This window comes from Ictalurus punctatus, chromosome 23 (assembly GCF_001660625.3).
Source record: "Ictalurus punctatus breed USDA103 chromosome 23, Coco_2.0, whole genome shotgun sequence".
Lineage (NCBI taxonomy): Eukaryota > Metazoa > Chordata > Actinopteri > Siluriformes > Ictaluridae > Ictalurus > Ictalurus punctatus.
In genome coordinates this window covers 7,335,261-7,352,500 of record NC_030438.2, presented here as the reverse complement: position 1 = coordinate 7,352,500, position 17,240 = coordinate 7,335,261, and the positions used below count along the sequence as shown (strand labels likewise).

Genomic DNA, 17,240 nt, shown 5'->3' with positions numbered 1-17,240 from the left:
ACGACACTGGCTTCACAATTTGACTCACGATACTGGCTTCATGATTCAATTCAAAATAATTTGTTCCCAATTAGATTCATGATACCGGTTTCATGATTTGATTCACAACACTGGCCTCACAATTCAGTTTGATTCAATTCACGATACTGGCTTCACAGTTTGATTCAATTCATGATACGATTCATGATTCAATTCAAAAAACTGTAGGCGGGGTACACCCTGGACCCATCACAGGGCACAATCGCACATACATTCACACACAACGGACAATTTAGAAATGCCAGTCCGCCTACAACGCATGTCTTTGGACTGGGGGAGGAAACCGGAGTACCCAAAGCATAGGGAGAACATGTAAACTCCACGCACACAGGGCGGAGTTAGGATTCAAACCCCCAATCCTGGAGGTGTGAGGCAAACCACTAAGCCACCATGCTTATAGTTTGAATAAAATTTTAATGAAGAAAAATTGTGACCGAAAAGACACTGATTTCTGAATCAAAAGCAACATGTGCATTTTTGTCTGTTTAAAACTAAATAAATAAAAAATTGCCTTGAACAAGGGTTTAATATTGTAAACAAAATGTACTACAAGTTCACCATATCTTAAAAATTAGTAAAGAATTTTTTTATAAATTTTCCCAAAAATGTGAATAAATAAAGACTCTGAGAAAATGAATCTAACTCGACCGTAACATAATGACATAACGAGTGCCGTAGCAGTGCCCGAGGCGTCCTTAATAATGAATTACATTCTAATAATTTAATTAATTATTACAATTAATTAAAAATCTAAAAAAAAAAAAAAAAGTAGATTAAAACTTCAATTACTTTATCATTTATCAAAAAAAGGTAATTGTTATGCTATTTTCCTCCAGGCTTTAAATTGGACGTTTTGTGTAGTTCCCTCCACAGCCGCTTGGTGGCGATAAGCCACATTTTCCTTGTTTTTCCACCACACAAGAAGAACAGGACTCGTAGGCGCCGAGAAACAGAAGCTAGCCCTTTAGCGTTGGCTGTAAAATATGCAAAACATGTTGTCTTTTATTTCAGTCGCGCTCAGAGGTGCAGCAAAGAATAAAGTAAGTATTGGTGTATGTTGTTTATGTGATGTTTACAGATGTGGACACCAAAATAGAGTTGACAGCTAGCTAGCTAACATTAGCGGCTAAGCTAGCTGTAGACTTATTGACCTTGATTTGTTCGCCTGTGCTCCCTGTTGGACATGTAGTGCGCGAAATACAGTGTTTAAATATATTATTTAATTTTAAAACAACCATAGAAAAGGTATTTGAAACCCAGCCATGTCTTTGATTTGTAGACATCTTTATTAATGCATATGGAATAAGTGCACTCATTAGGGAGTGAGTGGACTGGAATAAAGTTGGTTTGACGTTGGACGTTCGTTATTCGCGGAAATTAAGGGACCGTCTCTAAAGTTACATACGACATTATTAAACACGTTTCTAAGTTCAATAGCATTTGAAGGGAATGACTTAAAGTCATATAACCAACTGAAAACACTTTGCGCATATTCAGTAATGACATACATGTCTAATTTAAATGTGATTTAATAGCTCATTTTAATAAATATCAAAAATCTAAAAGGTGTGTGTCATACCTGACACCTAGATGAACATTTTCCAGTTGGTTGTGTGACTGTAAGTCATTCCCTTCAAATGCTGTTGAGCTTTAAATTACGGTATATTTTGTGTATGAACCCATGCAGTAATAAAATACATGGCAATATTTATATGTGATTTAATAGCTTATTTTGCTAAATATCAAAAATCTAATCCAATCTGGCTTCATGCATCTTCAGAAATAAAACCCTCGGTGTTGATTACAGGAAAATAATCACAGACGGGATACTGGGATGAAGTAGAGTTGCTGTTACCAGCCTGAAGTTGATTAGTTTCTAATAACTGCATGCCCCTAAGTGTTTTATTTCTCTTATACACCAGCTACGTACCAACGAGTACAATTAATTTCTTAATGAACATTGTGTTGTGCTTTTTATCCATTTATAGATACATTTAACGTAGTAGAACGCCCAGAGAACGGCTTGGTTCCTGTTGTCACTTATGTTATAGCAGCTGTAAACAGTCGCTCCATCACCAGCCTTTCTCTTAGTGATTCTCTAAGTGATTTCGGTAACAGTATAACTCGGCGTTTATTCGCTGGAGCGTTTGTAATGTTCGGTGTTGTGTCTGAAACATTTGTGACCATCATGTTTGCTTCTCTTTCACAGGTTTCCACGGTGGTTCCACTATGGAGCCGCTCCTATGCCAGCTTCACTCCTCAGGCCACCTTTGACATCAAGGTCGGTTCACAGGTCTTGGTGAACTAATAATCATGATTATTTTGTCTTGGAACTGAGATCGTGATTCTCACCGACGAGTCTTTGGTCAGGATTGTATGGAATGAAATGTGTTAGGGATGGTTGGGTGAAGCCTCGTGAGGCTTTTCCGTGATTCTGCTGGGAAATGAAGCCTCGGAGTATCAAAAAAGCAAACATCTTGTGGTTAGGAAAGTGATAGCGATGCCTGTGCTCTTTCTTTATATAGACTTTCACAATTGTGCTGGTAGAATATTGTTGATGGTGTCATACAGTAAAATACTCAACCAATCCAACTAGCGAATGATGAAATAGGGTGGAGTCTCGAAACTTTCGATGCTCAAAACAAAGTGGTCATGTGATTGGACAGGAAGCGAAGGCCTTGTTTTATCACTGATTACATGATTCTCTGAAAATTACACAAGCCTCGATACAGAGCTTTAATGCGATCATGTCTACATGCCTTTGGATCAAATGTAAAATCACAAAAATATACGTGTATTAAATTCTCGGCAAGCTTCACCTGTTCTGTTTTCTTCTTTTGTCTGATCTGTCTTTATCATTGTGCAAATTTTCCACAAGGTTCCAAACTGTTTATGCGATCAGTCTTGTTTTCTGGTCATAGAATAAGGTGCAGGTGCACTCCTGCAGGTGAGTCGGTTCAGAGTCGAATCGCTTTCTCATTGCAGTCGAACATGTTTGAATCATTTCCTACAGGTGAGTCGATTCAGAGTCGAATTGCTTTCATTGCAAGTTCTCATTGAGCTGACTTGATTGCGAGACCGCCTCGTGGAGACACTGTCGCCTGCTTGAAGAACCGTACCATGGAGGAGAACACACCAGGGTTTCCTTTCAAACAAACGAAACACTCCATCCTTAATGCTGTAGTTTATGGTGTAATAATTAATTTCTTTTGAATATTTGGTAAAGATTTCTTCTTCAATAAAATATTTGATCAGATCAGAATCATTAGTTTCTGTAATTCTGTAAAGGAAAAAAAAAAAAAAAAAGCAGATGGCCAACATCTAACCAGTCAGACATGTCTGTTCATAAAACTCCACCCCTTTCACTTAACATTCAGGCCTTGTGTTTTGGGGGCGTGGTTAAGGACGAACATCGATGTGAGGCACCGTTATCAGCAATGTTTGATATCCAGAGTTTTAGATTTCTAAAAAATCTTAAAAAATCGCAAAATGTACCCCCCCCCTCTCTCTCTCTCTCTCTCTCTCTCTCTCTCTCTCTCTCTCTCTCTCTCTCTCTCTCAAAAAGCCCTGTGAGCTTCATCGACTGGACCAGGGTCCTCCGACCCAAGCCGTGCTCACACGAGAGGAGGGACTGAGTTACTATCGCACCATGCAGATGATGAGACGCATGGAGCTGAAAGCAGACCAGCTGTACAAGCAGAAGATCATCCGAGGCTTCTGTCACCTCTATGATGGACAGGTGAGGATCTGTAACGGGACACAATATTTTATTTAATATAAAGGATGATTATAGTACAGCAGCTGATATTATTCAGTTCCTATACATTATTATATGATTTAAACGTACACACACACACGTGCTTGACTGGCTTTATCCTCGCGTGTATGTTTTAGGAGGCTTGTGCAATGGGCATCGAATCCGCCATCAACGTCACCGACCACCTGATCACGGCGTACCGAGCTCACGGGTACACTTACACCAGAGGAGTGTCTGTAAAGGAGATCATGGCTGAGCTCACAGGTTCGTCTCACTTCCACGCTTCATATCGAGGAAGACTGCTCACGCTCTCTCTCTCACACACACACATACACACGCTGTTAAAGGAGATGTTTATAGCGTATAAGTGGAGGGTAGAGGACTGTTTGTTTGTTTGTTTTTTTTGTTTGTTTGTAAGCGCCGTATGCATCATTTATACAACTAGTACTTCTTCATATGAGTCAGCATCCTGGAAAAGCAGCTGCTAGTAGCTGCATGTGCACACAAGGGGGCGCTCTAGCATCAAAACATTTCTTCTTATTAATGTTTGTCCAAGTAGAATCCATGACAAGAATATAGTTTCGACAGCATCTACAGCAGACGTTTCTGTTCTATTAAATAATATCGCTCCTCACAGGTCGACGGGGTGGAGTCGCCAAGGGCAAAGGAGGCTCCATGCACATGTATGCGAAGAATTTCTACGGAGGAAACGGCATTGTGGGAGCTCAGGTGAGACGCGCTCGTCCTCTAAACGGCACCATGCTCCCTTACATGTTCTTCACTGTGTGTTATTGAATATTTGTCACCTCGAAGGTTCCCCTCGGCGCTGGAGTGGCTCTCGCCTGTAAGTACCAGGGCAATAATCAGGTGTGTGTCGCACTCTACGGAGACGGAGCAGCGAACCAGGTGAGACCCGGTGTTGTTGGTGGTTTTTTTCACAATTATGACATCAGAAATGATCAACAGGAAGGTGTTTAAACTGGTGCGTGTGTGTGTGTGATTATCAGGGGCAGATCTTTGAGACGTACAACATGGCGGCACTGTGGAAGCTGCCGTGCATCTTCGTCTGCGAGAACAATAAATACGGCATGGGCACGGCCGTGGAGCGAGCCGCCGCCAGCACCGACTACTACAAGCGAGGGGAATTCATTCCTGGACTGAGGGTAATGTACACTGTCACGCGTCGATCACATCTGGCAACATACAGTACAATTCATGACCCCGAATAAAATCGACCGCGTCCTCGAGATTACAAAAGATTCTTTCATTTTAAAAAGCGCGCCACGTTTCAGACCGCACCGTACATGCAGTTGCCTCACAAAACCGCAGTTCTGTTTTATTTAAGTAGTCGCAATTACTTAGATTTCAATTTACAGTGTCATGTTGCATGGCTAATTGTTAAAAATGCGCTGTTTTTTTGTTGTTTTTTCCTGGAATTTTAAACGATGCTAGATTTTAGCACCTACACGTTAGGACAGTAAAAAAAACGTGAATGAAAAGGAGCATTTCTCGCATACCTGCTACACTGACGCTCTGTGTCGTTCAGGTGGATGGAATGGACGTGCTCTGCGTCAGGGAGGCGACCAAATTCGCTGCAGACCACTGCAGATCCGGAAAGGTAAGTTTTTGAAAAAAACACACACACACACACACATGTTCATGTACATGTACATGTACATGTGTATATACATGTTTAAATTAGTTCCCCCCTGCCACAACTCTGTAATGATCCGTATTCTCCAGGGTCCTATTCTTATGGAGCTTCAGACCTATCGTTACCATGGACACAGCATGAGTGATCCTGGAGTCAGGTGAGGCAGATTATTACAATCCAAATGACCTCGAACTACATAGCCGTCCAAATTGCCTTCATAACACCGTAACGAAGCGCTACGTACGTCTTATAACCGTTTCGCAGCGTCGTGAGTGAATAACTTCCTGAAGATGAGGATAAAACATTTCCGCTAACTCGAATTAGGAATTTCAGAAGCTCTACTGTACCGTATGTCATGTTTATGAAAGTGTTATAAAGGTGCTATGGAGATGCCCATGGGATAAAATGTCACCGGCGGTTTAATGAGCTCACAGGATTGCATTACACGCTTGCATTCTGATCGCTTCATTTGGTTTCCAAAATGAATAACAACTAAACTCTGACTCGCTTTAAAATGTCTGTAACTCCATTAAAAAAAAAAAAAACAGATTGAAAATGAATAATGAAAAACACAACAGTGAGGATACCGACCAAAAGTAAAATCCCAGAGTACCTTTTTACAGAAAGCAGAGAACGAGCCGTCGTTCCCAGGTCCGGGTCTTGCTAGTTTGAGACCTGTCGTTACCATGGATACGGCATGAGTGATCCTGGGAAATGACCCCCGTCTCCCAGTGTTCGAGAGAGAGAATCTGGTGCAAGGCTCGCACTACCAATTAACAATGATCTTTGTGCTGAATATGTCTGTGTTGTGTTTGTTTGTTTGTTTGTTTGTTTTTAATCGGGTGTGTGTTTTCATCCAGTTATCGGACACGTGAGGAGATCCAGGAAGTGCGCAGCAAGAGCGACCCGATCACCTTGCTGAAGGACCGAATGATCAACAACAACATGGCCAGTGTGGAGGAAATTAAGGTAGGTGTGTGTGTGTGTGTGTGTGTGTGTGTGTGTGTACGTATGCGTATGTATTTCCTCACCGTCGATGACTTGTCCATGTAAGTGTGTTTGAGTGTGTGTGTAAATTCACACTGCGTTCCTGTAGCATACACTACCGGTCAAAAGTTTAGATAACCTGACATCAATGGTTGATCATTTTCTTCCCACTATAACTGGTCCAAAACTAAGGAGATAAAAAAAAATGTATAAATGGAAATCATCGTTGCGGATGTTTATCGTTAAAACATCGCGTAGTAGATTTGCACAGAATAAATCGAATGGACCTGGTGTTTAACAGGAGATTGACGTGGAGGTGCGTAAGGAGGTGGAGGAAGCGGCGCAGTTTGCCACGTCCGACCCCGAGCCCCCGCTGGACGACCTGTGTAACCACGTCTACTACAATGAACCGCCCATCGAGGTGCGAGGCACAAACCCCTGGTCCAAGCTCAGGTCCATCAGCTGAACACCAGCAGCTACGAGCTCCACAGAGCTGACGGTGCGGCCATGATCTCCCGAAAGCTCCGAAATGTTCCCACAAACGCACAAATGCCACGAATCCCATTTACTTCATCATGTACTTTCCTTCTACTTCTCTGAAGAGTCGGCTGTTACAGATTTCATTCACCTTCTTCTATTCCTTCACTTTTAAATAGAAATGTCCGTCTGTTTTAAAACGATTTCTTTTTCCCTTTCCCCCCTCATGTAACCGGTTACAAAATATCAGGAATAAATAATAAAATGCAGAATGAGCGCTGTCATAGGCCAAAGCAGGCACCAGCTTTCTTCTGCCTCCATCGTTTGTGCCTTTGTGTTTTTTAAGGTATATTTTAGACCTTTTGAATACACCTTTTATCTTTTCTTTTGTTGTTGTTGTTACTGTTGTTGTTGTTGTTTTCTCCATTATTTCACTGTCTGTGTACAGCATTTTCTTTTCTTGATTACAGAGCTTTTACAGGGATTCAGCCAATCAGATGCAGAGGTTAATCGTTTTCAGTTCGTTTATGTTTAAGGATCGGTTTTGGTTTCCGGTCTCACCATCTACTGCTGATGATGTGAAAACTTTTATAGCAAATGTTCTGTCATTTATTCAGTAGAAACATGGTGTAGACTTCTGTTACTGTACTGTAATAAATAAATCTGCGATATTTATACCGTAATATTACACTGTAGTGGTGATTGATTATTAAACAAGAAAGCATCGTTTCCAGGTGCGGCGCACCGTCTGAAATACAAAAACATGCTTCGGTTTTAAAAAATAAATAAATAGATGCTCTTACTGTACCTCATTTGTAAATTTTCCCAAAATTTTTGTTTTCAAATAATTTCATTTAATGTACTGGTATGTTCTAAGCACTTATCATGATGTATACTAATGGCATTTGGCAGATGCCCTTATTGAGTACTTAGATTTCTCTAATTTTTTTATACGAATGAATAGTAGACCAATATCTCAACTACTGAGCTTACTCTTGTTCTTCTGATGTCCATCCATCTTCTATACTGGTTATCCTTCCTCCAGGGTCACTGGGAAACCTGGAGTGTATCCCACGAAGCATCGGGCACAAGGCGGGGTACACCCTGGACAGGGTGCCAATCCATCGCAGGGCTCAATCACACACACATTCACACAAGCATTCACACCCTACGGACACTTTGGACATGCCAATCAGCCTACCATGCATGTCTTTGGACTGGGGGAGGAAACCGGAGTACCCGGAGGAAACCCCTGCAGCACGGGGAGAACATGCAAACTCCACACACAGGGCCACATTGGGAATCCAACCCCCGACCCTGGAGGTGTGAGGCGAATGTGCTATCCACTAACCATAATGTTGTCATAATGTTTAAAAGTGTTACTAGTTTATAGACTTTATAGTCTGTATGTAATCTTTATAAACTAATGTTTATTTTTAATATCATTAATAATTCATTAATAATATGTTAAGGCATTTATATCAAATTATTGTTGATCGTGTTTGTCTCAACTTCACTCTTATTAGCTTTTATTGTCTGTTTAATTTCTTTGTGAAGCACCTTGAGCTGCATCTTATGTATGAAAGGTGTGATGTGAATATTATGATTGATTATTATTATTATTTATTATTCTACCATCTTGGACACACGTGTTGCTGAAGTTCAGTGTGGAGTCAGTAGGTGTTGTGAGAGATCCCTGAGTCTACCAGCTTTGACCATCAGTTCAAGGTTAGGTTTCATTTGACGTCTGCAATTTATATATATATATATATATATATATATATATATATATATATATATATATATATATATATATATATATAAAATTGCAAAATATTTCATTACCAAAACAACAACAGTCATGATCGTGGTGGTATAATTATGTTATAATTACATTGTGGGAAAAAAACAGTTAAATGGAAAAACAACCTCTGTGTGCAGTGGGGCGAAACCGCTGCAATTAAAATCAAATAAAAATACAAACAAAGTGCAAATGTTATGTTTCCTTTTAGAAAAAAAATACTTTAAGACAAAACTTTAACACAATCACTACAGTGTGTATTTTTGTAGTTGTTCTAGTTCATAACCTGAAAACATAAAATAGCGTAAAATATCCAGTTAGTGTATTCCTGAATAATGTTACCTTAATTCATTCATTGTAGATTTTTAATTTATGATTAATTAATTCATATATATATATATATATATATATATAAAATTAATATATATTATTAACACATTTAATTAATATATAATTAATTAATACATTATATATATGTAAGAACATGTGTAAAAGAAGGTCTTTTCCAACATCCTGAAATTTGTTTGTAAGGGTATGATATTACATTTAATATCTGATCATATCTCACTTTATTTTAATTATATTCACTGTATAGCCTTTAGAGGTTTTTCTTCAAATACCTTCGATGAAATGAGGTGATGAAATGAGGTTTACTGGCTTATTTATTCAAATTGAATCTATTCATCATATGAATTATAGAGTATAATTGCTGTTAATTTGTATAATAATAATCATTTGTAAGTGATCCATTTTCCATACCGCATATCCTACACAGGGTCATGGGGAGCCTGGAGCCTATCCCAGGGAACTCAAGATGGGGACAAGGTGGGGAACACCCTGGATGGTGTACCAACCCATCACAGGGCACATTCACACACACTCGCATACTACGGGCAATTTAGAAAAGTCAATCAGATTACAACGCATGTCTTTGGACTGGGGGAGGAAAGCTGAGTTCCCAGAGGAAACCCCTGACGCATGGGAAGAACATGCAAACTTGGTGCGGGTGCAGGTGGGATTTGAACCCTGGAATAAATAAAAAGTATTCATTTTTCCATCAAGTATCTTACATAAATAAAATTGTGTGATTTTCATGAAAGTTACTAGCTATAAATAATAATAATAAGAAGAAATCTAGAAAGAACAAGGTTGTTGTTGTTCTCAAGTACCTCAGCTACATACAACAGGAACATTAAATTCATATGATTTAAATTACTTCCAAAAGTATCTTGTTTAATTTTCTTTCCCACACTTCATCCTGACAAATTCCTATAAATAAAATCCCCCAAATAAATAAATCGACATAAATAAACAGACTCTGTCGTCATCTCGTCGTATCTCCTGCGTTCACCTGTTTACTGTCACTGTAAGGCCCCTCCCCTCGTCCCACCCACCGCTTAGAGACGTAGCGAGAGCGCTCTGACTGAGAGGCAGATGAGCCTATCGCGTACTCGGCGTCCCGAAAAGCGGAAGTGGGCATGTGGGCGGGGTTTTGGCGAAAAGGAATGCGGAGTTGAGGGAGGGCAGCGCCGCGGGGAAGCGAGGAGGAGAGAGCCGAGCGGTGGCGGCGTTTTCGGAATTACATCCGCTCATCAGTCCGGCGCTTACTTCCTCACTCAGCTCGGGGCTTTTCACTCCAACTTCCGCGTCTCCAGGAGCGTCCGAGTATTTACATGAAACCCCTTCGAGGTCTCCAAGGGCCGCTGGGATTTTGAGAAAGAGCCGCTCTTTATATATACCTATTTCTATTTGTGTGTGTGTGTGTGTGTGTGTGTGTCCGGCTTGGAGTAGGCGACATGCCGCTGGCGCAGCTGGCTGACCCGTGGCGGAAGATGGCCATAGGAAGTGAGGTGAGACGCTTTAATCCAGTGTTCAGTAGTTCAGTAGTAATAATGTTAGTTTAATTATTAAAGGTGTTGCCTTTATTAGCCGTGTTCCATCTTCACCCTGAATCAAGGTGTGTGAGCTGTGTCAGCTGTTTCTCAAGCTCTCATCCCTCTCTGTAAGGAAAAAGAAATGAAGCAGTGTTTATGGATGTACAGTACAGCAGCCTCTTCCCTGATACATGATCCTTTAATTGACAAGCTGGACCTCATGATAGATAGATAGATAGATAGATAGATAGATAGATAGAGAGATAGATAGATAGATAACATCCTGCCTTTGTGCAGCATAGACATTTTTGTCTGAATAAACACATTCAGAATGAATTGTCTAAACCTGCTGATTTTGAAATCACAGACTCGAGATAAGTTTAATAAAAGCTTTGATTATTATTATTATTTTTGCATCCACACTACATCCGATTCGCTGTTCATAAATGTCCTAAACCAAGAACTGTACAACAGTACCAGTATGGAGATGTGACGCTGGGGCTGATTTCTTCCTAGCCCAGACATGGGTTGTAAACCTCAGGTGTGATTTTGACACATAAGGAGACGGTTCGATATCGCACAATAGCGCTGAATTTAAAACGATTCGACAATTGAATTACAATTACAAATTCAATTTTGATTCACAAGACAATGATTTGATATTTGATTCCCTGAGTCCATTTGACAATACTGCTGTTTGATTCACTGAATCTATTCGATGATACAGCTGAATCTGCTGCGATACAATTCAATTTCCATTCATAAGGAAACATTTCGATATCTGATTCACTGAATCTGACACGATACAATTTTGATTCACAAGACAATGATTTGATATTTGATTCCCTGAGTCCATTTGACAATACTGCTGATTGATTCACCGAATCTATTCGACGATACAGTTGAATCTGCTGCGATACAATTCAATTTCCATTCTTTTAAATTGGACGCTTCGATCTGAATTGTCGGATCGTTATACACCCCTGGCCCAGACTGTAGATTCATGCAGCTTATCATTGATCATCGTATCAGGTGATTAGAGCGTGACACGCCCGCTAGATTGGACGTGATATCCTCATCCTCAGCATAAAAAGCCTTTGGAGGAGAAATTAAAAAGCTAATCTCGATTAGACCTTGAGATGGTTTCACTGTCGAGATATTGATCATTTTAGATTTTAGATTTCAGCCCTCACATTTAATATGACCACCAGCCGCTGCCACTGAAGTCCGTGGTCTGAAGTCATGAAGTTGGTGATTCATAAAGAGCAAGGCTGTCTGATTCACACTCCTGTGCCTCGCGCTGGTTTCATCAATGGCACTTAGTCACCGTGGCTCTGCTCGTCACCTCCAGTCCCTTTCTCAGGAGAGACTGCTTTTTAAAAAATTTTTTATTTTATTATTATTATTTTTAAACATTCTGAAATAGCTTGCAATAATAACATAGATATTACTTGTAAAGAATTCATAAGAGCACGTTTACATTTATACCGACTATTTACATTTACATTGCAATTTGTCGCCCATTTATTCACTTGAAGAAGAAAAACAAAACAAAGTTAAAGGTGCAATCAGTAACTTTTACATTTTTTAAAGGTGCTGTTTGGTAACGTTTAAAAGTGTTCCTGAATCGTACAGGCCGTCATTCCAAAGAGAAAATCTGATGCGTAGTATTACAATGCAGTGCTGTGCTTCTGTTGACATTTTTCTGACCCAGAAATAATGTTTGTCCCCAGCCAGAACAGACCGCTGTTTTTTTTTTTTCTTCCGCCTCTTTTTTCCTTAAAAGGAAATTAAGTAGTTTTAACAAAAGCGAATGGAATCAGTTGTGTGAAAGGAGAAGGACTGTCAGTGTTTTCAATTTATACAACTGGCGAATTACAAACCGCTCCTTTAAGTGGGAACACGGTGGTAGTATTTGGTGACGTATCAGCATGAACAATATATATGCTTACACATATTTCCGAGAAAAAACGGGGTACTAAACTTTAGCTTACCTTGTCCCTGGTTTGATATTCTTATCTATTTGTACCTTTTTAATGTGAATCTTTCACTTGGGAACATGGCTATAGTGTTCCTTTCAAACCATACGCCAGCTGTCTTTCTAAGTAAATGATGCATATTAAAGGTGCAGTACGCGTATTGTTGAGAGTACCACCCTTTCTTTTTGAGAGCGTAGGAGAGTCTCTGTGGCACCACAGATTTTGCAAACAAATGATGTGGGCCGTTAAAATCCAATCAATCACGACAAGGACACTGTCAGTTCAAAAAAGCTCCGCCTCTTGGACTAGCACTGGTACATGTGTTGAGTGGGCGTGGCTTCGGAGAGAAATCTGAGGGGAAACCCATTTTATTTGATCGAAATGTTAAGTTTTAGCTAGCTTTCGCTAAAATCTGTAACATGACCGTACCTTTACGCTCTCGCCATAGTGCGTTTATAGTCACGCTACTTATCTTACGCTCTGTCCAGTGGCTGATATTTATTTTATTTCGTAACTGCAGGACACTCAGCAGGTCTTGGAGGATTCTTTAGGAGACGATGACAACCTGTCATGTCAAGTAAGTCTCTCTCTTTTCAATTCCTTTTGATATTTATATTAATATTCTCTCTCTCTCTGGTGAGAGTATGGTATTTAGTGTTTCATTAGGAGATAAATGAAGGAATGTTGGTGAAAGCCGTGTATAATTCCATGATGGCCGTTTGGCTTTTATTGTCTCTGTGAGAAAGGGATGAAAGTGACACACGGGTGCTATCGATCACAGAATCCTGTTAGAGGGAGACGGCATTGATTCGTCCAGAACTCAGGAGGAAAGGTCTTGTGCGTGTCAGAGGGATCTGTTTTCATACGACAGCAGCATCACGTAGCTTTAGCAAAAACCAAAGAGGGGGATGAAAAGATAATGTAATGCAGGTTTGCATCAGAGTAACTGTTCACATTGAACACTTTCTCTCTCTCTCTCTCTCTCTCTCTCTCTCTCTCTCTCTCTCTCTCTCTCTCTCTGTTTTGTGATTCCCTCTGTCTTTTTCTCTGATAGGTATCTCTCTCCATCTGTTTTCCTCTCTCCCTCAATCTCTCGCTCGCTCTATTTCTCTCTCACACTCTCTCTCACACTCTGTCTTACTCTCATACACACTCTCTCTCACACTCTCTTTCTTACTCTCTCACAGTCTCTCTTTCTCTCACACTCTCTCTCTCACACTCTCATTCTTACTCTCTCACAGTCTCTCTTTCTCTCTCACACTCTCTCTCTTTCTCTCACACTCTCTCTCTCTCTCTCTCTGTTTGTTTCCCTCTGTCTTTCTCTCTCAATTTCTATCTCCATCTGTCTTTTCCTCTCTCTCTTTCTCACGCTCTCTCATCTCTCTCTCACTCTCTCTCTCTATTTGTGTTTCCCTCTGTCATTCTCTCTCTATTTTTCTCTCCATCTGTCTTTTCCCCTCTCTCTCTCTCTCTCTCTCTCTCTCACTCTCTCTCTCTCTCTCTCTCTCTCACACTCTCTCTCTCTCTCTCTCTCTCACTCTCTCTCTCTCTCTCTCTCTCTCTCTCTCTCTCTCTCTCTACCCCTCTCAGTGCTCCCCCGTGGTGCTGCTGCATGTCATTGATTTTTAAATGCAGGGGAGATGAGCTTGTAGATCTTATGGCTGTCATTAGGGATCACTCCAGGTTTTCTGTTTACTCTTGTGAACACACACACAGATTTTGTGAATCACAGGCTCGCTGAACTCAGATATCCGCCTGAATAGACTGTTGCTAAATCAGGACTGTAGATAGGTAAGTGTGTGTGTGTGTGTGTGTGTGTGTGTGTGTGTGTGTGTGTGCGCGCTGTGTGTTTTGCAGAATGCCCATGCTTTAAGTTATCTCTGAATTTGACCCGGTGTGTGAGTGAGCATGCATTAAGGCAGGTTAATGTGTGTTAATAAGTGAGCGAGTGTGTTAGTAAAGCACTAATGTGTGGAGTTAAGTGGCCTTAAATCAGGTCAGACTCTCCCGGCCACATCTCCATGGGCATCGAGGACGTGGAAGTGAATCATTCACCTCTGATTGGATTTTAATAGAACAGTTCGTCATTCAGTGTCAGAAACGGAGTGACATTAACACCGGTTTTGGTTGTTCCAGCAGTTGTGTCGGTCGAACAGTCAGATATTGCACTCTTATGCAAATCCATATTTGGCATATGCAAAACAGACAGCTCCAAACAACCGAGTAAACATTACGCTCAAGTACAACTAACATTGAATAATAAGATTTGCACTGCCAATCAAATGAGTTTTGAACATGTGGAGGTTTTTCCAGGTTAAGGACATCTTCCATCTAATGTGCAAATCACAGAGGAGATACATCATGCATGTTTATGCTTAATACAGAGGTCGAGTGCATTCCTGGTTTAAAGTCTTCTTGTCGTCCCCTCCACCATTTGTTCTGCAGATGGCCCTCGTGTGATGTAGGTGATGCACACTTCAGGAGTTGGGAAACTGTAGACCCCGTCTTTAACTGAAGGTCATGTGATTTTGACCAGTTAACCCCCTCTGCACCAGGGGCGCGTTGTCAGACTCCGCACTCAAAGGGAAATAATAATGATCAGCTCAGACAGTAGCAGTCAGCTCAGATAATAACGATTGTCTCAGAAAATAAAGATCAGCTCAGAAAATAAAGATCAGCTCAAATAATAAAGATCAGCTCAAATAATAAAGATCAGCTCGGACAGTGACGATCAGCTCAAATAATAAAGATCAACTCGGATAATAAAGATCGGCTCGGACAGTGACGATCAGCTCAGACAGTGACGATTATCTCAGACAGTGACGATCACCTCAGACAGTGACGATCAGCTCAAATAATAAAGATCAGCTCAAATAATATAGATCAGCTCAGACAGTGACGATCAGCTCAGACAGTGACAAGCAGCTTAAATAATAAAGGTCAGCTCAGACAGTGACGAGCAGCTTAAATAATAAAGGTCAGCTCAGACAGTGACGATCAGCTCAAATAATATAGATCAGCGCAGACAGTGACGATCAGCTCAAACAATAGAGATCAGCTCGGACAGTGACGATCAGCTCAAATAATAAAGATCAGCTTAAAAAATAAAGATAAGCTCAGGCAGTGACAATCAGCTCGGACAGTGACGATCAGCTCAAATAATAAAGATCAGCTCAGACAGTGACGATCAGCTCAAATAACAAAGATCAGCTCAAATAATAAAGATCAGCTCAATAAAGATCAGCTCAAATAATAAAGATCAGCTCAATAAAGATCAGTTCAAATAATAAAGATCAGCTCGGACCATGACGACCAGCTCAAATAATAAAGATCAATTCGGATAATAACAATCAGTTCAGACGATAGCGATCAGCTCAGATTATAACGATCAGTTCATTAATGATGTAATGATTGTGGCTGTAATTCAGATTAGCCAAAGAACTGCCCATGTGTTCCTTCATTATTTGTTCCCATTTACCCCTTATAACTCCAGGATAATCATGACACTGATGAAGGGCCTCATTTTTCTCGACCCTGTGTGTGTGTGTGTGTGTGTGTGTGTGTGTGTGTGTGTGCGTGTGCGTGTGCGTCCTGCACCGAGTTGAGCCCGTTTGCGTGTCGGCTGTGTGTTAATGTTTGGCTCTGTCTCCTGATCTCTCTGGCAGATGGTATTTAATCTTCCACGGCCATCTGGACCGACTCTCTCTCTCGCATCTTTAACACCCACTCATGCCTGCCCTTATCTTTCTAACTCTCTCTCTCTAGCTCTCTCTGTCTCTCTCTCGGTCTCTTGTTCTCTCACCACTGCACACACAGGTGTCAGTGAGAGTGACGAGACATCACACACTCTTAGTCATCCTCACACACTCGCTGATCGTTTCTACACTGTGAAATGAGAGTTACATTCAAGTCAGACATCACTGCTTAGTTCATGAATTTTTTTTCTTTTGTGAAGGGTTAATGATTAATGGCTGTACCATGTGACTCGCGCTCGCACACACACACAATTGAATGGAGTGTCTGAGACTTGGTGTAGGACTTTTCCTTATCTCCCCAGCTGAGACGTGAACATGAATCTCATGAGTGTGTTGTGTGGATAAGCTGCTCAAGGGCATTAAAGACCAAACACTTCAAATCCGATTATTTCTTGTAGCAAAAATAAAGACGTATATTTACAGAGAGAGAGAGCGAGAGAGAGAGGCGTAGACAGGAAGTAATTTCAGGCTATATGTTAAAAAAAAAATTATGTAAGTGTGACTCTCTCATGTAATTCGGGCGGATGCCAAACCATAATAATAATAATAATAATAATAATAATAATAATAATAATAACAACAGATGTAGGTAATAAAACATGTTTATGATAGGTCCATTGAAAATAATTCAAATAACATGCTGATAATACATCGGAAATGAAATGTTACCTAATAAAACTGGCCACGAACAGCACTTTTTTATAATTCTATAATAAAAATTCATTTAAAAAATAATTAATTGAGATATTTATAGGTTGACTATAAATAAATAAATAAATAAATAAATAAATAAATATATGAACATTTTTAATTCAGAATACGTTGATTAAATATTTAGTGATGGCACCAAGCATACTGACTCTTATCTGTCTCTCTCTCTCTCTCTCTCACACACACACACACACACACACACACAC

General features: G+C 40.3%; 2 protein-coding genes across 3 annotated transcripts in view; both read left to right on the top strand.

Moving 5' to 3' along the window:
- Positions 1-929: 929 nt before the first annotated feature.
- Positions 930-7,597, top strand: pdha1b (pyruvate dehydrogenase E1 subunit alpha 1b). Its single transcript, XM_017453295.3, has 11 exons — positions 930-1,079; positions 2,249-2,320; positions 3,605-3,778; positions 3,934-4,060; positions 4,434-4,525; positions 4,610-4,702; positions 4,804-4,959; positions 5,343-5,414; positions 5,540-5,607; positions 6,311-6,419; positions 6,739-7,597. Exons 1-11 carry the CDS (start codon positions 1,023-1,025, stop codon positions 6,901-6,903), a joined length of 1,185 nt encoding a protein of 394 aa, XP_017308784.1. The 5' UTR covers positions 930-1,022; the 3' UTR covers positions 6,904-7,597.
- Positions 7,598-10,215: 2,618 nt separating this feature from the next.
- rps6ka3b (ribosomal protein S6 kinase, polypeptide 3b) overlaps positions 10,216-17,240 on the top strand; it is a 45,029-nt gene continuing 38,004 nt past the window's right edge. Inside the window, exons 1-2 of one of the 2 annotated variants that reach the window (XM_017453287.1) lie at positions 10,216-10,565; positions 13,089-13,145. In XM_017453287.1, the coding sequence (XP_017308776.1) occupies positions 10,512-10,565; positions 13,089-13,145 (111 nt within the window). In that variant the 5' untranslated portion in view covers positions 10,216-10,511. The remainder of the gene's footprint in view (positions 10,566-13,088; positions 13,146-17,240) is intronic. The other variant, XM_017453291.1, reaches the window with a different exon arrangement.